The sequence below is a fragment of the Salvelinus alpinus genome, chromosome 5, assembly GCF_045679555.1.
Source record: "Salvelinus alpinus chromosome 5, SLU_Salpinus.1, whole genome shotgun sequence".
NCBI classification, from domain to species: domain Eukaryota; kingdom Metazoa; phylum Chordata; class Actinopteri; order Salmoniformes; family Salmonidae; genus Salvelinus; species Salvelinus alpinus.
The window spans coordinates 93,109,964-93,132,715 of NC_092090.1; the positions used below are offsets into that span (position 1 = coordinate 93,109,964).

The 22,752-nt window shown below is 42.3% G+C and overlaps 2 protein-coding genes across 3 annotated transcripts in view; both read left to right on the top strand.

Moving 5' to 3' along the window:
• Window positions 1–9,751, top strand: part of LOC139577243 (glutamate receptor ionotropic, delta-2) — a 662,466-nt gene extending 652,715 nt beyond the window's left edge. Inside the window, exons 15-17 of one of the 2 annotated variants that reach the window (XR_011675240.1) lie at window positions 95–335; window positions 6,706–6,782; window positions 9,200–9,323. Coding sequence is in view for 1 of the 2 variants with exons in the window: in XM_071404217.1 (XP_071260318.1) it covers window positions 95–335; window positions 9,200–9,628 (670 nt within the window). In the remaining variant the exon portion in view is untranslated. Of the gene's footprint in view, window positions 1–94; window positions 336–6,705; window positions 6,783–9,199 lie in introns of both variants that reach the window. The other variant, XM_071404217.1, reaches the window with a different exon arrangement.
• A 7,686-nt stretch (window positions 9,752–17,437) lies between these two features.
• LOC139575249 (transcription factor ATOH1-like) lies at window positions 17,438–19,134 on the top strand. Its single transcript, XM_071400216.1, has one exon. It carries the CDS (start codon window positions 17,567–17,569, stop codon window positions 18,458–18,460), a length of 894 nt encoding a protein of 297 aa, XP_071256317.1. The 5' UTR covers window positions 17,438–17,566; the 3' UTR covers window positions 18,461–19,134.
• The last annotated feature ends 3,618 nt before the right edge of the window (window positions 19,135–22,752 follow it).

The following is a 22,752-nucleotide window of genomic DNA, read 5'->3' on the forward strand; positions in this document are numbered from 1 at the left end:
ACAATACCAAAGATCTGTCCTCAATTAGTGTGTGTGTGTGTGTGCGTGTGCGCGTGCTTGTGTGTGTCCGTGTCCGTGTGTGTGTGTATTTCAGGATCCTGGAGCTGCAGCAGAACGGGGACATGGACATCCTGAAACTGAAGTGGTGGCCCCGGGACAGCCCGTGTGACCTGTACTCAGCGGTGCACACCAAACACCGCAGCAGCGCCCTGGACATCCACAGCTTCGCCGGCGTGTTCTGCGTGCTAGCGGCCGGAGTGGTGCTCTCCTGTGTCATCGCCATGGTGGAGACCTGGTGGACTAGGAGGAAGGGCTCACGAGTCCCCTCCAAGGAGGTGAGGAGCTGGGGGAGGCCGGGTGGTTGTGTTGTGTGGGCTGGGTCTGGAGGTCTGGGTAACACTTGACTTGAACACTCTGTTTTACGGCTGTGGCTGTATGTCATGTCTACTGTACATGGTGTCAGCGTCATGATGTCACAGATGTTTGTACGTAGTCAGGAGAGCGTTTTAAACTGTCAGTCAAGTGGTCTGTCCCTTGCTGTGGTGTTCAAGCTATCCACAGCCGGCTGAATGGACGGCTAATAAACAAATGTCTCATTTGGTGTTTGATTAAAATTTCATACAAAGTGAAACTCTGGCACACTCCAGTGTTTTTCCCCTCTTTGCCACTGGAACTACATAAGGTGTGAGAACAAACCTGTTCAATTTAACTGACATCTGTTGCTGGGACTGCACATGACATAGGACACATCCCAATGTGCGTCCCAAATGACACCCTATTCCCTATATAGTGCACTACTTTTGACCAGGGCACATAGGGTGTCCCATAGGTCACTGGTCAAAAGTAGTGCACTATATAGGGAATAGGGTGTCATTTGGGATGCAAACAAACGGTAGTATATGATGTGAGTGGGTTTGGGTGAAGTGTCACCGGTTTCAAGTGTATTTGTAAAATACTCTCTCTCTCTCATATATATATCTTATTCCACTTGTGCCCCTAATGAGCAGTTAGGCATAGCCAAGGTGTTTTAATCAAAGTGGTTCTGGAAATGGTTGGCCCAGCGTTTGGATGCCTGTGAAATCCTACACAGCAAAGCGGATATGAAATGTACTAACGAGCTAAGTGTAATGCAATTATGGAAAATAAATATTATCTTTGCCCAGTTTAGTGTTAATTAGTCATGTATTAGTTACAATCACAAATGAAATCATGCCATGGAGTGGCACTGAATTAGGATAATGTTATAGCAAATGCATTTTGTTAATATAGCTGCGAGTGGCAATGAACAGGGTTCACAGATTGACAGAAAGGACACCAGATCAGTTGGATAACGAAGCAAGCCCTCTATAACGGTAGGAACTATCTTTCTTTATGTGCGATCAGTGAAAGCATTGCCATGTTGATTTAAATCTCTAGCATTCCAAAATACTTCAATACACTCTCACAGCTGTAATACGCTGATTGTGAAAGCGGCAGAAAACCACTTTTCACTACGTTCAGACCACATAATAGGGCAACAATATGTGATTATACAGATATACTAATCACAATATTTCACATTGTTCGTCTGCATAATTTAAATCGAACATTAATTTGCAGGAGACACAGTCCACTTGGTCAATAGTTATTGCTCTAGTATCCTATGGGGGCCACTTGTGCCAATGACATCTATAGTGCCACCAACTGGTCTGGTGAAGTCATCTAAGGTTGAAGTGACTATATATTCACACAGCTTCGAAGGACATACTGTATAAATAAACTTTACATACCACATGTCATTTCCCTGTGTCCGTCGGTTCAGTTCTGGAAACCAGTTGTTGTTTGCCCCTGGTGGAATCCTCTAACCCGCTGCCTCCTGAAACCCCCTATGAGCTCCTGAGTCTAGAAGCAGTCTAGTTTACGCGTTAACTAGCGTTGTCAATTAGCAATTCGCTAGCTAAGTTGAGTTGTTTGACAAGAAAATGAGATGACTTAAACCCAGCAGCATGCTTGCAAGCCCTCCTCTGTGACTATGTTACTGAGGTATGTTAGATTTGTCTTTTCATTTTAAGTTAAAAGTCATTGAAGTTGACTTGTTACTACTGGTTTCAGATCCGAGGTGAGCGAAACTGTCCACCATGTTGTGTGCTTTGGTAAGGACTCGGAATGACGTCACGCACCCAGGAAGCCTCAACCAATCACCCGATGAATATTAAGGGCCGTGTCCGCTGTGAAAGCCTAATAAAGGAAAGTCATTCTGAGAGTGGTGGTCAGTCTACCACTAATATAATAGTTTTACTCCACTGAAATATATATTTTTAATTTCCCATGTTGAGAGTAATTTATGAAATCCATTACGTTGTAGCAGTGGGCTACTGGTCAGAATTGACCCTAATAGGTTAGTTAATGTTATCTGATTAAAGCAATCTGACAAGTATGAAAAGGTATTAGTTGTGGGTTAGTCAATCAGAGATCCCTCTCAACCCCCCTATCAAGCCACAACCAACCATACACCACCCCTTCCACCTCCTCTCCTCTCCCTTCTCCTCTCCTCCCTTCTCCTCTCCTCTCTCCTCCCTTCTCCTCTCCTCTCTCCTCCCTTCTCCTCTCCTCTCCTCCCTTCTCCTCTCCTCTCCTCTCCTCTCCACTAGTTTTCTCTCCTCCCCCCTCCACACTCCTTCCCTCCCCCTCTCAGCTGGTGTCTGTGTGTTGTGTTCTGACTGGGTCCCGACATCAGAGCCATGCCCCAGGAAGCCGCGTGCTCAACAGAATGCCCGTTTCATCTCTTCAGCTTGACAATAATGAAGGCTTTTGATCAGGGCAGCGAGGCCTGTGTTGTCTCAGCTCTGTTCCCCATCATAGCACCCACCCCAGCCCTCTACCCTCTACTTACGACCCCATGCACTCACAGCAGCTTTAATGTGTCAGATTGACCAGTGAGCCTATCTGCCAGTGGTCCTGGACAAAGAAGCTCAGCGTGCACCCTGCCATCTTTATTAACTTTCAATACAGCGACCCTGACTGACCAGTGTGTCTGTGACTGGGGTTCAAGGTCTTTGCAATGGAGAGCATTGAGAATTCAATGTGATTATCCAATCACTTCATTTAGCACTCAAATAGTCCTATCAGAATTGACACTGTAAAAAAAATATTTATATATTTGCATGCCTTTGATTTTAAAGAATCAATTGAGTTTAAAGCTGGAAGTTTGTTGTGATCTGTTGCGAGCCCTCGGCCTCTTTTGAACATTGAACTGATTTGGCATATAATTCACAAAGAACTGATTTGGCATATAATTCACATAGAACTGATTTGGCATGTAATTCACATAGAACTGATTTGGCATATAATTCACATAGAACTGATTTGGCATATAATTCACATAGATCTGATTTGGCATATAATTCACATAGAACTGATTTGGCATATAATTCACATAGAACTGATTTGGCATATAATTCACATAGAACTGATTTGGCATATAATTCACATAGAACTGGATATTGAGTGCTGCATTAAACGTCTTGCAATATACCATCTATGGAATCCAAGGGTTCTAGCAGTGGCCTAATGCTGCCCTGGTCAACGTAGTAGTGACCTCTACACTTCACCCTGGCTGTGGCCCATGTTGATGCTGGTGACCGTGGTTACGGACCGTGGTTACAGTCGGCAGGGTGTTGGTGGTGAGGTCACATCCTGCTGGGCCCAGTGCAGTGTGTCAAAGTGACCCAGTGTGTCTGTAGGGACTACTACCTTTTCCTTATTAGGATTGGTTGTTCCCTCGCCTCCTCCTTTGCGTCCTAAATGGCACCTTATTTCATGTATAGTGCACTACTTTTGACCAGGACTTGAACCCATAGTGCTCTGGTCAAAAGTAGTGCACTATGTAAGGAATAGGGCGCCATTTAGGACGTGGACATAGTATACATGCTCCCTTGCTCTCTCATACAGACAAAAAAAAGTATTATGTAGTATTATGATATCAATCACGTTCGGCTTGTGGCAATTAAGCTAGTGTTCGTCTTCGAGGGAAAATACTCCAACCCTCTCTCAAGATATATCCAATGTAATTCAAATGAACTTTGTCCCCTTTGTTGCCTAATATGCATAATGCCTCAATGATTTCCAATTCATCTTTTCCTTTATATATCACAATCAGAGAAATGAGTCACTTAATAATCCAATAATAATGATAATCATAATAATGTATTATTACGCTCTATGGGAACATAACATACACACACACACACACTATCCTACATGTTTCATTTTCACCTGTCCTCTTTCACACACACGGTCCACACAGCTCCCACTGAGCTCCAACCCAAAGCCACGTTAGCTGCCTGGGGACGAGTTGTGTTTGTGCCTCTGTCCTCCTCCTGGTACATACTGCACATCCCAATATTCTAGAGGTCTGTCCCTGTCGAGGCCTCTGCTTCTATGTGATCACAGTCAGTGTTTCTGTGTTGCATATCTGTGTTGTGATGTGTGTTGTGTTGTTTGATGTGTTGTGTGTTGTGTTGTGTGTTGTGTTGTTTGATGTGTTGTGTGATGTGTTGTGCTTTGTAATGATTAACACTGTGATGAGCTCTCCATGTGATGAATAGAGTTCAGTAGAGTTCAGTAGGGTTGGTCCTCTACTACTGGTCACGGATTTCAGTCTCACTCCAATGAGGATTAACTGAGCTCTACCCAAGCAGAAATAGGATTTGGGTATTGGGGGGGGGGGTCTCTTAAATGAAAGCCTTTCAATGCTTCAATGTTGCATGATTAATTTCCAAACCAATCAGATTTACAGATGCATTTGGACATATCCAGCAGATACAGTGCATTAGGAAAGTATTCAGACCCCTTGACTTTTTCCACATTTTGTAACATTACAGCCTTATTCTAAAACTGATTCAATTTAAATTGAATAAAAATTCTCCTCATCAATATACACACAATACCCCATAATGACAAAACGAAAACAGGTTTTTAGACATGTAAATAAGATATTATAGTTTTTATTTTCAAAATGTCTAAAAACCTGTTTTCGTTTTGTCATTATGGGGTATTATAGTTTTTATTTTCAAAATAAGTATTCAGACCCTTTGCTATGACACTAGAAATTGAGCTCAGGTATATCCTGTTTCCATTGATCATCTTAGAGATGTTTCTACAACTGGATTGGAGTCCACCTGTGGTAAATTCAATTGATTGGACATGATTTGGAAAGGCACACACCTGTCTATATAAGGTCCCACAGTTGACAGTGCATGTCAGAGCAAAAACCAAGCTATGAGGTTGAAGGAATTGTCCATAGAGCTCTGAGAAAGGATTGTGTCGAGGCACAGATCTGGGGAAGGTTACCAAAAACTTTCTGCAGCATTGAAGGTCTCCAAGAACACAGTGGCCTGCGTCATTCTTAAATGGAAGAAGTTTGGAACCACCTAGACTCTTCCTAGAGCTGGCCGCCTGGCCAAACTGAGCAGGGCCTTGGTCAGGGAGGTGACCAAGAACCCGATGGTCACTCTGAAAGAGCTCCAGAGTTCCTCTGTGGAGATGGGAGAACCAGAAGGACAACCATCTCTGCAGCACTCCACCAATCAGGCTTTTATGGTAGAGCGGCCAGATGGAAGCCACTCCTCAGTAAAAGGCACATGACAGCCTGCTTAGAATTTGTCAAAAGGCACCTAAAGCCTCTCAGACCATGAGAAACAAGATTCTCTGGTCTAATGAAACCAAGATCTAATTATTTAGCCTGAATGCCAAGCGTTATGTCTGGAGGAAACCTGGCACCATCCCTACAGTGAAGCAAGGTGGTGGCAGCATCATGCTGTGGGGATGTTTTTCAGCTGCAGGGACTGGGACACTAGTCAGGATTGAGGGAAAGATGAATGGAGCAAAGTACAGAGAGATCCTTAATGAAACCTGCTCCAGAGCACTCAGGACCTCAGACTGGGGCAAAGGTTCACCTTCCAACAGGACAACGACCCTAATCACACAGCCAAGAAAACGCAGGAGTGGCTTCGGGACAAGTCTTTGAATGTCCTTGAGTGGCCCAGCCAGAGCCCAGACTTGAACCCAATCGAACATCTCTGGAGAGACCTGAAAATAGCTGTGCTGCGATGCTCCCCATCCAACCTGACAGAGCTTGAGAGGATCTGCAGAGACTAATGGGAGAAACTCCCCAAATACAGGTGTGCCAAGCTTGTAGCGTCATAACCAAGAAGACTCAAATCTTTAATTGCTGCCAAAGGTGCTTCAACAAAGTACTGATTAAAGACTCTGAATACTTATGTAAAGTGATATTTCTTATTGTATACATTTGCACAAATTTGCAATTTGTTTTTGCTTTGCCATTATTGGGTATTGTGTGTAGATTGATGAAGAAAAATTCATACATTTTAGAATAAAGCTGTAACTTAACAACATGTGGCAAAAATCAAGGGGTCTGAATACTTTCCGAATGCACTGTATGATTTTTCACGTCAATGTTGGGATAGGTCCCTTGCTCATAGACACAACAGTATTAATGTACCACAGATGTTGATGTCACTTGGGGACATTTGGGTGGTGGGTGGTGGCTATGTCTGGCTTTTACGGGAGTGTGGCTATAGGGGGACACTACACACAATGGACGGCCACTTTGTTGACGATGCTGAGCACAAGATGTTTGATCATGTTTGATTTACTGTCCCTGATGGCTGAAAGCTTTCATTCCCTTGTTGTTTTGTTTTGTAGATAAGTACACTGTGTTGAGGGTAAAGCGGGCGAGGGAGAGCAATACAAAATGCCATTTTTACATCTCACCCTTCCAGGTATATCTTCGAAGGCTCCTCCTCGAACATACAAAACCCCACTGAGTGTGTGTGTGTGTGTGCTGACTGTGCTGTTTTTTCTACTCATCCTGGCCTCCAAAACAATCCCCCCTTCACCCTCCCATCTGCCCGCTCTCATCCTCTGTATGTCTGTCCGTCTGTCTGTCTGTCTTGTCTGTCCCTCTCTCTCTGACCTACGCACAAACACACACACACACAGACACAGGCCGATGGCACTTCCGCCAGGCAACCTGAACCATGCCCCCACCAACATGACACCCCCAACGACATCCCCCTCACCACTCTCAGGACCGCCCCCTCTACCCATTACGCCCAGTCACCCGCATGCTGTGACATTCCACGTGCCTTGATCATCCAACACACGTTCGAACCCAATAATGACCCCTCCCAACTCACCCCCAAAATGAGAATGACCACATTCACTGCCCCTCCTGCCACCTCCAGGTTATACCCATGACAGGGCCTTTAAGTACAAACCCATACGGAGAGTCTTGTTAGGGGAATCCCGAAACATCCAGTTGTCGAAAACAACTCAGATTGTCATATTTATTGCTTTATGATAACAACAAAACTTTGGCATTGATGACATTTTCTAGTCACGGGCACTGCCTGTCCATAAATGATTTACGATGCCTTCCCTTCACTAGAGGGCTTTTACCATACTCTTTCTGACCAGGGCAGAATCTGGTTTAGTGTGCAGTCATGTATCGAGCTATGATGCCTTCCCTCCACTAGAGGGCGTGTAACAGGTTAACAGGTGTATGCCATGCATTTTTGGCTGAAGACCACGGTATGGATCTGTACAGTCCAATTCAAATGACTGAAGGTGTAGCCACTCAAACATGAACGAATTCTCCCCTAAATGAGCCCTTCACATCGGTCTGATTGAAACAGAGGTTCATCTCTTAGACTAACTTACATGTATTAACCCTGTTTTATATTTAGCTTTGTGTTGCTACACAGAACCCTCTACTGTTGATCCAAAAGCAGGCTGTTTCTCTCGCCGTACGGAAGTTACCCGTAAGGTAACCTGACTCTCGCAGTCAACAATGACTGTTCTCTCTCACCATCCCCTCCCTCGCTCCTATACATTCAAACCCTCCCTCCTACCCCCCCCCCCCCCCCCCTCCCCCTGCTCCCGGGTTTGTGGTGTGACTAGGTCCCCACAAACAGCACCTTCTCCTGCCCCCTCCCCCTCTAAGACGAAGAGGGTAACTGTGGTCCCTTCTGCCCCCTGAATCGCAGCTGGGGCAAGACCCCCCTCCACGCCACATGGTCAGTAGCTCTCTTTGACTCTGTCTGTACCCCTCACCAGGGATGCCCTCTCTCAAAATAGAGGAAGGATGTGTGTTCCCCACCTCCAACCCACAGTACCCCAATCCCTGTACCCCCACAATGGACACAATCATCTCACAAGCTGAGCCACTTTCCTCTCAGCACAAGCTGAGCCACTTTCCTCTCAGCACAAGCTGAGCCACTTTCCTCTCAGCACAAGCTGAGCCACTTTCCTCTCAGCACAAGCTGAGCCACCCATCTCTAAGTGTGACCATCCCAAAGATGTTGACCAATCATTTTATTTGGATGTAGTAGTGCTATTTATATGTCTGTATCAACAATCTTTTGACAAATACATTTTTTGTTCAATATAAATATCTGGGGGAAATGGGTAAACCCTTCCCCTCTAAAAAAAAAAACTTGATTCACAAAACAGATCATTGAATAAATGTAGCTACCTTGCACTTGAACTATTAATCAGATACAACCATACCATCCTCATTATACAACCATACCATCCTCATTATACAACCATACCATCCTCCTCATAAAACCATACCATCCTGATTATACAACCATACCATCCTCATTATACAACCATATCAACCTCATTATAAAACCATACCATCCTCATTATTCAACCATACCATCCTGATTATACAACCATACCATCCTGATTATACAACCATACCATCCTCCTTATAAAACCATACCCTCCTGATTATACAACCATACAATCCTCATTATACAACCATACCATCCTCCTTATACAACCATACCGTTCTGATTATACAACCATACCATCCTCCTTATAAAACCATACCCTCCTGATTATACAACCATACCATCCTCATTATACAACCATACCATCCTCATTATACAACCATACCATCCTCCTTGACACTCTTTGACACTCTTTTCTTTGGCCATGCACTCTCCCCTCTTCTCTCACCTCACCGTTCGTTCACTCCACTGTGTCTTCCCCATCCTCCTCCTCTTCCCAATCCTCCTTCTCTTCCTCCTCCTCCACATTTATCCTCACTCTCCTTTGACCCTGTCCTCCGCCTCCTCTCTCTCTTTTTCTCTGACCCCCCACCCCCTTCCCCCTCCCCCCCACGCAGGACGATAAGGAGATCGACCTGGAGCACCTTCACCGCCGGGTTAACAGCCTGTGCACAGAGGACGACAGCCCCCACAAGCAGTTCTCCACCTCCTCTATTGACCTGACGCCCCTGGACATGGACTCTATGCCGGCTGCCCGGCAGGCCCTGGAACAAATCAGTGACTTCCGCAACACGCACATCACCACCACCACCTTCATCCCCGAGCAGATCCAGACCCTCAGCCGCAGCCTGTCCACCAAGGCCCAACAGGGCTTCGCCTTCGGTCCCGTGCAGGACCACCGGACTGGGGGAACCTTCAGGCAGAGAGCCCCCAACGGTGGCTTCTTCCGCAGTCCCATCAAGACAATGTCCTCCATACCCTACCAGCCCACTCCCCAGCCCAACTTTAGCTACGGCAACGACCCCGATCGGGGTACGTCCATATGAGGCGAGGAGGAGTAGGCCACATAGTGAGAGAGATGTAAACAAATACACTCACAAAGCTCTATGTACATAGGAATTTTTTCAGTTCTGTTTTTTTTTGTGGGGGGGGGGCTTTGCTTTTGTTCAGTGGAGTGGGGGTGGGTGGGTGGGTTTGGTCGTCCTGCTGAAACCTGTTGGTGAGAGGAGGTGGGGACTTGAATGTTTTCTTTTTTGTCACCGTTCTCGTGGTTTTCAGGGGATTTTGGGGTGTGTGACAGGGATCTGTTATCTCTTTTTTGTTCCATGTCATTTATGGACTGCTTTTCTGAAGAAGCATATGACTCCTATGGACACAACAAGGAGAGTATGTTTTTTTTAATAACAGAAAACACTTGTCTGTCTGTTCTTGAGACCCACAAATCGGCAATTACCCAATGCTCATTTGGTGGATATTCTTGTCTTTGCCTTTCACCTTACGGGACTTCATCCCATTCAGTTCTTTGGTGTTGCTCATCAATGCCTGTGCTCCAAATCTGAAATCTGCCCCAAAATGGGTGACCATTGGCTCAGCTACCCTGCATACTGAGACCTCACCATCTGAGCCCTGGAAAAGCTCTGCCATTTTGGTGCATGTAAGACTCTATCAATTCCACTGCACTCACTGCACCAGTGCCCACAGACCTGTGTTTGATTGTATGTCGTTTGGAAATTCTTTCTCACCTGTACTGTGCTGTCTATTTCAAGGTGAGAGCCTCAACCTCTAAACGGACATTTCTTGAGAGACGCATAGAGGCACAAAAAGGACTGGAAATAACTGAGATAAAAGACAACAGAAAAATGACTTTAAAAGCAGCAAAAGCTATTATATGTATTTTATTGAATTTGTTTTGAAAATACATTTTAATGCGTGGAATGTGTTTGGTCAGAAAGTAAAACAAAAACAAAAACATTGTTCTGAGCGGTCTACTTGTTTTCTCAGCCAATTCTGAAAACCGCTAAATGAGTGCTATAGTCTTACTCTGGTTTGCGTCATAAATCATATTCAAGTTGTTTTCCACCTTATTTGTAGTTCTGCCAGGGCTCAGTCCGAAAGAAGTCACATTTCTGTGCGATCGTGTCATTCTCCAGTCCTCTAATTGACTGTTGTAAGGGAAAACAGTTGGGCGCAGATTGAGGAGAAGCCCTTTCCGATAACATCCTCAGCACAAGCCTTATCAGTACAGGCTGGCTTCTCCTCGCCAGTCTCCTGTTTCAATAGGATTTTTTGCCATTGGAACTGTAGAGCTGATGGCAGCCATTGGAACTGTAGAGCTGATGGCAGCCATTGGAACTGTAGAGCTGATGGCAGCCATTGGAACTGTAGAGCTGATGGCAGCCATTGGAACTGTAGAGCTGAAGGCAGCCATTGGAACTGTAGAGCTGATGGCAGCCATTGGAACTGTAGAGCTGATGGCAGCCATTTTGAAAGATCTTTCTATTTTATTTCTTAAATGTTAAGGCTACTGTTTATCTAAGGTTTTTAAAGTGCCAATTGTTTAGACGAGACCATTAAGGTGAGGTTTGGAGGGAGGGGGTCGAAAAAATAATAATGTGAAGGGAAAAGAGGAACCAAACCGTTTCACTAACGCTGTATTAATATTTAATAATGTTAGTTGTTTAGAATGAGCTTTCAGTTTGTTATCTTAAGACTAAACCGCAAATGTTGTGCATAGAGAACAGAAGTAGTGTTTGATGCAAGCCTTCTAGATGTTCTTTTCTTAAGCTGCAGTACGGCTATCGAATGACAATAGGACACAGACAACGTTTAAAGAAGTTTTATTTAGTATAAATGACAGAGACATTATGAAATGTGTATATTTTACATGTTGACGCTATTTTTGTTTAATAAAAATAATATATCATATGAGCCTTGAGTTAGCAGTCACCCTACACGTTTGGTTTCCCCCCACTTCCAGAACACACAAAAGCTTTCTCTTGTCATTTTGAGTTCATTTTGATTTGCTGGCTAATAACAGAGGAGGCAAGATCTTAAAAAGAAGCATGCACAACTTGCTATGCCCGTAACATGTTTTATTTCATACATAGGAGGTACAGGATTACTTGATCATGTTCAACTGATTATAGTGTACAGTATTTAATATAGGCTTATGTTGTTGTATGTGTTGCATATTATTCAAACGGAACAAACTGAGGCCTCTGTTACAAGTGGCAAAGCTTTCTGTGTATAATTTGTCTAATAAACTTGTTTTCTACAGTGGTATGGGTTTTGTAGTCTTTGCTGTGAATGTGTAGGCTTGCCAGGAAATAATGTTTCACTTTTCCATTTAAAGACTTTATTTACAAAACACTACATCCACCAATTTTTCACATTTGTGTTTTTTCATCAGAAATGATTGCTTATGGGGCTACCTTCATGTGTGTGTAAAATATTACTGTTCTTACACTTTTAATTCATAGATTTTAGATGTTAATAATTTTAAAAAGTATATATATATATAGCTATCTGGATAAAAGCATCTCCTAAATGGCTAAAATGTCAAATGTAAAACATTTACATACATATCTGATATTACTGTATTGAATTATTTATTTGTTTACCTTATTTTAAATATTGATGTATAATTTGTACAGTTATTGATTACAAATGTATGTTACCTTTGACTGTGTTAAACCTAGGAGTTCTCTGAGAGTGAGGCTGATATATAGCATTTTGCAACAAAAAATAAGGATTATTTGGCTCTCTGAAATGAAACCATCAAGTGATAGATTTTAAACAAATACAGTGAGCTCTAAAAGTACAGTGACACATTTTGTTGTTGTTGTGGCTCTGTACTCCAGCAGACTGTCAGGTTTAAGTTGAGGGTATTTTCATCCATATCAGGTGAACCATTTAGACATTACAGCACTTGTTGTACATAGTCCCCCCCCCCCCCATTTTAGGGGACCAAAAGTATTGGGGGAAATTCACTAATATGTGTATTAAAGTAGTCAATAGTTTAGTATTTGGTATCATATTCCTAGTACCAATGATTACATCAAGTTTGTAACTCTAGTTTGTAACTTCTCTGCATTTGCTGTTTGTTTTGGTTGTGTTTCAGATTATGAAATGATAAGTGAGACGCACAAATATCAATCCCCCTAACCTCTCACTATTAAAATAACATTTTTATTCCCGATGATTCAGGATTATCCGTAATCATGGTAGCATCCACATTAATGTAGAAGTGTTCTAGGTTATGTTCATCTTCATCCCAGTGAGTTCTTTTTCAATGTCATATCAAAAGAAGAATCCTGCCTATTGGAACAGCTGGAGCCGTTTCTGGGTTAGGAGAGCATATCGGTACCACGCACATCAGTACCACGCACATCAGTACCACGCACATCGGTACCACGCACATTGGTACCACGCACATCGGTACCACGCACATCGGTACCACGCATATCGGTACCACGCATATCGGTACCACGCATATCGGTACCACGTAAGTCAAAGTCCTCTTTCTGGAGTTCAATAAGGGAACAGGACATGGTCCTGTTATGGCTGGTTTATAGTGAATAAGGAATTCATTATATTTCTATGTTGGTACCAGTCTGTTTGTGCCATCATGCCACTCCTTGTCACTCCATGTCATGTTTGGTAATGAGTGATAAGGACAGTAGACTCAAAGACTCAATCATGGACACTCTTACTGACAGTTGTTGCTGCTTCACGTGATTGTTTTGTTGCCTTTGTGCTGTTGTCTGTGCCCAATAATGTGTGTACAATGTTTTTGGTGCTGCTACCATGTTGTGCTGCTACCATGTTGTGTTGCTACCATGTTGTTGTCATGTGGTGTTGCTGCCATACTGTGTTCTCATGTGTTGCTGCCATGCTGTGTTGTTTTCTTAGGTCTCTCTTTGTGTTGTGTTGTGATGTCCCTCATGTCGTGATGTGTGTTTTGTCCTATTTTTATAAATGATCCCAGACCACGTCCCTGCAGGAGGCCTTTTGCCTTTTGGTAGCCCATCATTGTAAATAAGAATATTTGATTACGTCACAATATGGTGAAGAATCTATTCAAGGGGATGTCAGCGTTAGAAGCAAGCAGTGGTATCTTTATGATAGGCTACCTATCATTACTCAAACTAGTGGGTAGTTTAATTGTTAACCACGAAGTGGCGCTGTTTCACTGTAAAACATTTGTTAGATAATGTTGTGCTATCTGATGAGAGAGAGAGACTGCAAAAATATCCTCAGTGTACGACGTAAAACACTACATCCACCTAAAAGGAAGTGATTCCTAAACCTTCCATAACAGAGCCATCACCTTCAGAGAGATGAACCTGGAGAAGAGTCCCCAAATCAAGTTGGTCCTGGGGCTTGGTTCACAAACACAAACAGAGCCCCAGGACAGCAACAAAATTAGACACAACCAAATCATGAGAAAACAAAAAGATAATTACTTGACACATTGGAAAGAATTAACAAAAAAACAGTGCAAACTAGAATGCTATTTAGCCCTAAACAGAGAGTACACTGTGGCAGAATACCTGACCACTGTGACTGACCCAAACTTAATTAAGGAAAGCTTTGACTATGTACAGACTCAGTGAGCATAGCCTTGCTAATGAGAGAGGCCCCGTTGGCAGACTTGGCTCTCATGAGAAGACAGGGTATGTGAAAACTGCCCACAAAATGAGGTGGAAACTGAGCTGCACTTCCTAACCTGTTAAATGTATGACCATATAAGAGAAGCATATTTCCCTCAGATTACACAGACCCATAAAGAATTCCAAAACAAATCCAATTTTGATAAACCCCCAATTTTGATAAACTACTGGGTGAAATACCACAGTGTGTCATCACAGCAGCAAGATTTGTGACATGTTGCCACAAGAAAAGGGCAACCAGTGAAGAACAAACACCATTGTAAATACAACCCATATTTATGTTTATTTATTTTCACTTTTGTACTTTAACTATTTGCACATTGTTACAACACAGTGTATAGCCATAATATTGACATTTTAAATGTCTCTATTTCTTTTTAACTTTAGTGAGTGTAATGTTTACTGTTTATGTTGTATTATCTATTTCACTTGATTTGGCAATGTAAACATAAGTTTCCCATGCCAATAAAGCCCATTGAATTGAAATGAATTGAGAGAGAGAGAGAGAGAGAGAGAGAGAGAGAGAGAGAGAGAGAGAGAGAGAGAGAGAGAGAGAGAGAGAGAGAGAGAGAGAGAGAGAGAGAGAGAGAGAGAGAGAGAGAGAGAGAGAGAGAGAGAGAGAGAGAGAGAGAGAGAGAGAGAGAGAGAGAGAGAGAGAGAGAGAGCGAGAGAGAGAGATGCGTGCACAGCCTATGTATGATAATGCATAGAAACGAATTCATTAGTGCCAAAAAAAGCACCCAACCATCCGAATCTGGCCTTTTCCCTGGCCTTTTCCTATGAAGGCTTTAAAAATACCAGAGTTAAATACCAATGGTCCACAGATACATTATTATTATTATTAATATTACTGAGATGATTATCATCGTCAGCCTATTACTGCATCCGTCCAGTGCACCTCGTTTCCCCGGAGACAGAAATGGGGTGAGCAGCACGCAGACTCGATCACGATGGAAGCCCCCACCGGGACACATGTTGTGCCCATTTTCCAAAGAGTCCCCCAAGCGTATCGAATGGAACATAGAGTCACCATTGTGCCTGCGACACTTTAATAATCGACAGCTACAATATCCAACCTGTTGTTTGCTTTGGGAGCCATTCCAGCCTCACTGGACGGCGGCTTGTAGGTGGGGAGACGGACCTAGGCGCCAGTCTCCTAGCCTCGACGCCTTAAGAATACATGAATAAAAAGATGAATGTCATTTTATCTCAGAAATTGTGGGATTTGGTCGGCTATCGTGCATGTGCGGGTTGATCTCGCATGTTTAAGATTGCTAAACTTTCAGTAGGCTATAGTCTTTCAATGTAATATATATATATTTGTTTAAATAGGCCTGTGTACAATTTTTCAGCTTCAGAATACATATAGCATTTCGAATAATAATAATAATAACTAAAATCATATCTGAAGAAATTGACATTACATGAATCTAATCCTGCTATTTATTTATTTATTTGACTTCTTCTCCTCTAAAGTTTATTATTATTATTAGATTATTATTATTATTATTGTTATTATTCAGTAGCCTTATATATTTTCATTTTAACTGAGAGTTCAGAAAGTGACTTTGTGAATGGTTTGCATATAGGCTAGCTGGTTGTCTATTATGATTTTATTTAACAGTAGTTTGTATCCTATTTTTTCATATTCTTTATTTCGTTCAGATTTATGTCATTTTCTTATCCTTCTATGATTTTGACTGTTCAGAGGCAGTAAAGGGAGTGGGTCCGTCTAAAATGATATGCTGCGAGCACACTGTTCCACACACACACACACACACACACACACACACACACACACACACACACACACACACACACACACACACACACACACACACACACACACACACACACACACACACACACACACACACACACACACACACACACACACAACCTCTCTGAGCTTGCCACTGCTCCTCTGACAGTAAAAGCGCTGTCGAGCCCCCTGCTCATGTTTCCGGTCCCTGTGAAGCTCTTTTACCAACAGGGCGTTCCGTAAGTCGGATCAAAAGGTTTTGAACCTGTACAAAAGAAAATGAAATTCGAGATGGCCTTAACATTCATGGAATAGAGGAGCGGTGAATTGACAATGATCACGAACCCCAGGAGCCAAGTTCTTTGGTCAAACTTTTTTCAGTCCCTAGAACCAGTCCACACTCTTAAGAAAAAGGTTCCATATAGAGCCAAAAAGTGTTCACTTAGTTCATATGTGGAACCCTTTTATAGGGTTATTTCTTCAGAACCCTACTTAACTGAATCAAAATGTGTTCTACAAAAAGAACTCCAAATAACATTTTTTTTCCCTAAGATTGCAGGATGTTCTATTCTTTGCCTAGTTGGCGCCCTTTTCGTAACCTCATAGGACCAATCCTGATCTTGGGAGCATACAGCTTTCGCTACCGAAAGCTACCGAAACAGAACGTGAACTCGCAAGATCAGAATGGTTCGTACGAGGCTACCCTTTTACTTTCTGAATTTAAATCTGGAAATGTTATAGCTTACTAACGCATAGCCATATTTTTGTACATTGGAGGTACAGTATATGGAACATATTTTAAGCAATTCAAAAGTTTTGTCTTTGAACTATTTTTATTTTAATGTTGAGTAACTTATAAACGGGCCAAAATGTATAGGCCCTATTTAGCCACAAGGTACATGATGATAATGATGATGATGATGGTTATCACTTTATGATCATCCATTTTAATTTGACCAATGAAGTGCGTGATTCCTTTCGTGGCAGTAATCTGAACATTAGTTCCGAGCCTATGATGCATACATTGCCAATTTTGAAACGACTCTCTATCTGTAGAATTGAAGATGTTTGGCATGAGCCAAAGAAACACACATGCCTGTGGGATTGGGCAGGTGCATGGACATCCTCAATCAGTCCACGAGTTGAAGCTCGTGCTGTCCACACTATTAACCATATTGCTCTATCCATGTGTGTGTTCTGAAGGACATCCCTTTGTGCTAGCCACCCAGTTAAACAGTCTTTAAACCAATACATTATTATAAACAGTCCAGACATAATAACCTCTCTCGGGTTTACGGAGACTTCTCATTGGTCGCCAACACGCGCCTGCCCCAACCGCTCTTATTGGTCAAAGCGCCACGCGACCAGCATGAGAAGGGGGGCTCCCAGGCGCGTGCCGCTTTTTAAAGCGACGCCGCGCCTTGAGACGCTAGTGGAGTCCTGCACGCGACACTGTGCAAGCACACGTTGCTAAAGAAACGTTTTTGACAGCGTTTAATATTTGGTTAAGTTCTTTAGTCCTGCAAGCCACCTGATTTATTTATTTTTAAATGGATGTTATCAGTGTTGAGGAATGGAGTAAAGACGCGAAGGAGAGTAGCAAGGTGCAGCAGTCGAGAATGGAGAGGGGGGAGCAGAGCGAGTACCCATCAAGTCTGGCACTCATGGACAGCAGTGACCCACGCGCCTGGCTGGCTCCCGTGCAGCCTGCTGGCACCTGCGCGGCACACGCCGAATACCTGCTGCACTCGCCAAGCTCCAGCATGTCCCCCGCATCCGGACACAGCCCAAACTTTAGAAATAGTTCCAAGAGTCCGCTCAAAGTGCGGGAGTTGTGTCGGCTCAAGGGTTCGGTGAGCACCGAGGATGGCAGACAGAGAGCCCCATCCAAACCTGGCAACGGAGTCCAGAAACAGAGGCGCCAGGCTGCCAATGCGCGGGAGAGAAGACGGATGCATGGATTGAACCATGCCTTTGACGAGCTGCGCAGTGTCATCCCTGCTTTCGACGACGACAAAAAGCTTTCCAAATACGATACCCTGCAGATGGCCCAAATCTACATCAACGCGCTGGCGGATCTGCTGCAGGGTCCCGGTGTTGACTCGCCAAAGTGTGACCTGTTGTCCGCCAAGGAGAGTCCCCGGGGATCCTCCTCATCCACCTGCCGAAGGGGCTCAGGCACGGGGCTACCGGTCCAGTTTAACGGAATCCCATTCCCCTTCGAAGACGGCTCGTTCTCTGCTTTGATGGAGCAGGAGATACGCTCTCCCTCAGGGACACCTACTTCCGACTTGGAGAGCAGAAAAGACTCCGCCCGGTCCAACCGCAGCGACGGAGAGTTCTCCCCGCACTCTCATTTCAGCGACTCAGATGAGATGCAGATGGAGCTCCAGAGCGACGACGAACTATCTGAACTCAAACTTCCCAGCCATCACTCATTTTGAAACTTCACCAGAGACTTTCTAATCGTGTCAATAATATCTGATGCTAGCATAGCCTACATTTTATAATATGATAGATTGGGCTTTCCGAAATCGTTTTGTTTCGTTTGAGAGTTCTATTTTATTAACTGTTAGATAAAGATGATTTTATGTCAGATAATTCGGTTCTGCCAATAGAATTGATCGTCTCATTGGGACATATAAGGAAAGACCCCTCTGCCATGTCGTCTGTCGCGCGCAGCATTGCCACGGGCTTTCCCAATATCACAGCATGGACAAAACGCTGTCTTCCACGAAATTGCCTGATATTTTTAAATGTAAAGTTTGTTTGTAATTATATTTCCTTATACTGCTCATGATCATGATTTCATTGTTTGTAAATGAATCGGATGAATTTGTTTGCGACTTCAAAAGTTAACAATTCGCACTTTAAAACAAGAGCCAGAGGCTTGGAGTAACATCACTTTGTTATTGAACCATTGTGTTTTTTAGTAGGCCTGCCAATTTGATATTTAATATATCAATTTTGTGTTCTTTTTGTATTTTGGGCCATTCACTTCAAATTAACATGTGTGTCTGTGCTTTCATTGGATGATTGAAGTTTAATTATTTGTAATTGTTTTCATTAATTTTTTTCATTTAAATGGGTAATTTCAAATGTTTCAAAAAACCTGGTTTGCCATTAACTGGTTTATGTTCTTTTCATTTTGAGAATAAAATAAGCAAGTTGAAAACCATCATTTTCTGTTGTTTCTGTGCTTCAAGATGTTGATATGCGGAGAAAATAGATATCCTATACGAACACTAACGGTATAACCATCACACAACTATTCCATGAAGGATCATGATAACAATTATTTTTTAATTGGATGACATGCAGGAACACTTGCGGGAAAGAGGAGAAATATGATGACGATGATGATGATTATTATTATTAGTAGTAGTAGTAGTAGTGGTGTTGGTAGCATGACTAATAGTAGTAGCAGCAGCAGTAGTAGTAGTAGTAGTAGTAGTAGTAGTAGTAGTAGTAGTAGTAGTAGTAGTAGTAGTAGTAGTAGCGGCAGTAGTAGCAGCAGCAGTAGTAGTAGTAGTAGTAGTAGTAGTAGTAGTAGTAGTAGTAGTAGTAGTAGTAGTAGTAGTAGTAGCAGTAGTAGTAGCAGTAGTAGTAGTAGTAGTAGTAGTAGTAGTAGTAGTAGTAGCGGCAGTAGTAGCAGCAGTAGCAGTAGTAGTGGTGGTGGTGGTAGTAGTAGTAGTAGTAATAGTAGTAGTAGTAGTAGGTTGTAGTAGTAGTAGTAGTAGTAGTAGCAGTAGTGGTGGTGGTAGTAGTAGTAGTAGTAGGTTGTAGTAGTAGTAGTAGTAGTTGTAGTAGTAGTAGTAGCAGCAGTAGTAGTAGTAGTAGTAGTAGTAGTAGTAGTAGTAGTAGTAGTAGCAGTAGCAGTAGTAGTAGTAGCAGTAGTAGTAGTAGTAGTAGTAGTAGTAGTAGTAGCAGTAGTAGTAGTAGTAGTAGTAGTAGTAGTAGTAGTAGTAGTAGTAGTAGTAGTAGTAGTAGTAGCAGTAGTAGTAGTAGTTGTGGTAGTAGTAGTAGTAGTAGTAGCAGTAGTAGTAGTAGCAGTAGTAGTAGTAGTAGTAGTAGTAGTAGTAGTAGTAGTAGTAGTAGTAGTAGTAGGCAGTAGTAGTAGTAGCAGTAGTAGTAGTAGTAGTAGTAGGTAGTAGTAGTAGTAGTAGTAGCAGTAGTAGTAGTAGTAGTAGTAGTAGTAGTAGTAGTAGTTGTGGTAGTAGTAGTAGTAGTAGTAGCAGTAGTAGTAGTAGCAGCAGTAGTAGTAGTAGTAGTAGTAGTAGTAGTAGTAGTAGTAGTAGTAGTAGTAGTAGTAGTAGTGGTAGTAGTAGTAGTAGTAGCAGTAGTAGTAGTAGTAGTAGTAGTAGTTGTGGTAGTAGTAGTAGTAGTAGCAGTAGTAGTAGTAGCAGCAGTAGTAGTAGTAGTAGTAGTAGTAGTAGCAGTAGTAGTAGTAGCAGTAGTAGTAGTAGTAGTGGTGGTGGTGGTGGTAGTAGTATAATTATATGCCTACCTATTAGACTTATAATAGGTATTATTATTTATTTATTTTATTATAATAAACCCTAGTAGGGGCTGAGCTGTCACTAGAGAAGTCCTCTCATTTGGCTCGTCTTCAGCTTGACTTCATGATTGAAATGTGTAAAACAAAATCATCTTCTGTGACCTCGTGGATATTCGAGATAATTCGGTGTATCTCGTACGTGTAGGCTATATAAAGCTAATAATGATAGACAACTTTTATTTTACTGTTGTTTCGATTAACTTTTTCCTGCATATATGCCTATCCATAGGCCCTAAAGGTATCCGTTCATCTTGTTTACCTGAAGTCTGTGCATCTTTAGTATGGATTGTTGGCTTGAAATAGCCTAAGTTAAATTATTATTATTACTGTGTCAAATAATTTTATCAATCATAATTCAAAATAGTTTGTAAATGCGTTATATAATTTAAGAGCTCAGAAAACAAACCACTAAATAGCCTAAGCCTATAAGACGCTTACGTAAAAGTTAAACCATCACTAAAATATATTTGCAGCGCACAAAATATATCTTGAATAAAAGTATAATCTTTATGTAAATATCTCAAATCAAATTTAAAAAATGGCACTCCATTTTCCCTGTAACTTCTTATTGTAAGTGAATCATAGTTTTTTTAAAACGTGTCCACAAATCGCTCTTTATATGTTGGACCCTCTAGTCCAGAAATGATGCATTCTTACTTGAGTGTTTAGAGCATATAATTAGGAATTACAATACATTTAATACTAATATTCTATGGTTTACTTTAGAGCAACAGTGCATGGCACTTGCCACAAAAATAAGTATGCTAACTTTAACCAGTTATAGTTTGAGTAAAATCCTTTTCACTCTAGGCCTACCCATAACATTGGTTAAATGTTGAGCTTTGGTGACATTTACTAAATTAATTGTAATTTGAGTGTGCATTAATTTCAGGCTATTGTTGGCAGGCCCGTGGTCCAAGGTGTTGGATAGCCTCATTGAAGCACGCGCTGTCAGCTGGTGAGCGCTCGGGTCCCCTCCACACACTGTGATCAGTGTCCCTCGGGACTCTGGATAGAACACACTTTCTTAGTAAACCCGCCACGCACACGTCTGCTTGCTCGCAAAGTAGCCACACGCGAGCGAGCATGCTCTCTCTCTCTCTCTCTCTCTCTCTCTCTCTCTCTCTCTCTCTCTCTCTCTCTCTCTCTCTCTCTCTCTCTCACACACACACTTACCAAATTAGTTAAATTTACACTCGTTTACCCTCGTTGTATGCAGTCACCTTCGGTTTAGACTAAACTACAGTGCAGACTGTCAATGAATTTTGAACATTTTCATTTGAGCCCTGCCTAATAGGATGATCTGTACATTTTCAGATTAGCCCACTCCTCTGTAGAAAAGACGTGCTAAAAATGTTTCGAAATTATTTATGAAAGTGTCTGTTTGTACCTGCCGCTTCTGCTCCCTCCCCCTGGTTTTAACCAGTCACACCGTGTGCCCCGTAATCTCGATCAATGTGGAGAATAATAGGCAATATAATGCGGTGTTAAATTATTTACCGTATTTATTCACACACCGTTATCTGATTATTAACAAAGCAGCCATCTGTACTTGCCTGACTCATGTGACCCGCTATAACTGGTAAACAGGTAAATTATCGGATTTGGCGAGGTGCTCGGGTCTATCATGGAGCTAGCCAGTAGCCTACTGGGCTGCGTTCCCGAACCTATATTGGGTTTTATCCTATATGTCGCCGATATGACCAAATGTGTTCTGTTTCGTTGTTTTTTTTGTAAACACCACTCTTTAATGACATACCAATAAATTGTCCAACTCTTATGTCTGTTTTTCACGAAATCACAGGAATAGCCGTGCTTATTAAATGGGGATTAAAAACATTGATAACGTTGTTGGAAGTTAGTGTTTCCAACTCCAACATGGTCGATAAAGTTGCCTTTGCCGTTACTAATTTTACAACATAATTGGGGCTATTTTAACTTACTTGGCACGATTATTGTTGTTAATGCTATACAAACTTTAATTGATTCGGAGTCCAGACTGGCAATACCATTTCTTGGAAATCCTCATAAAAACACTGAAATTCAACGTTTTGCTAATAAATATTATTGGAAGCGATATCGGCTCCAAACATTTGTGTGATGGGCGAAACTGTGATGATATCGCTACTTTCTCCGCTATGTGCTGTCATATCTATATCCTATCTCCACTCAGTAGAA

Excerpts from the sequence above, each read along its gene's own strand:
- LOC139575249 (XM_071400216.1), top strand. The coding sequence starts at position 17,567 with ATGGATGTTATCAGTGTTGAGGAATGGAGTAAAGACGCGAAGGAGAGT.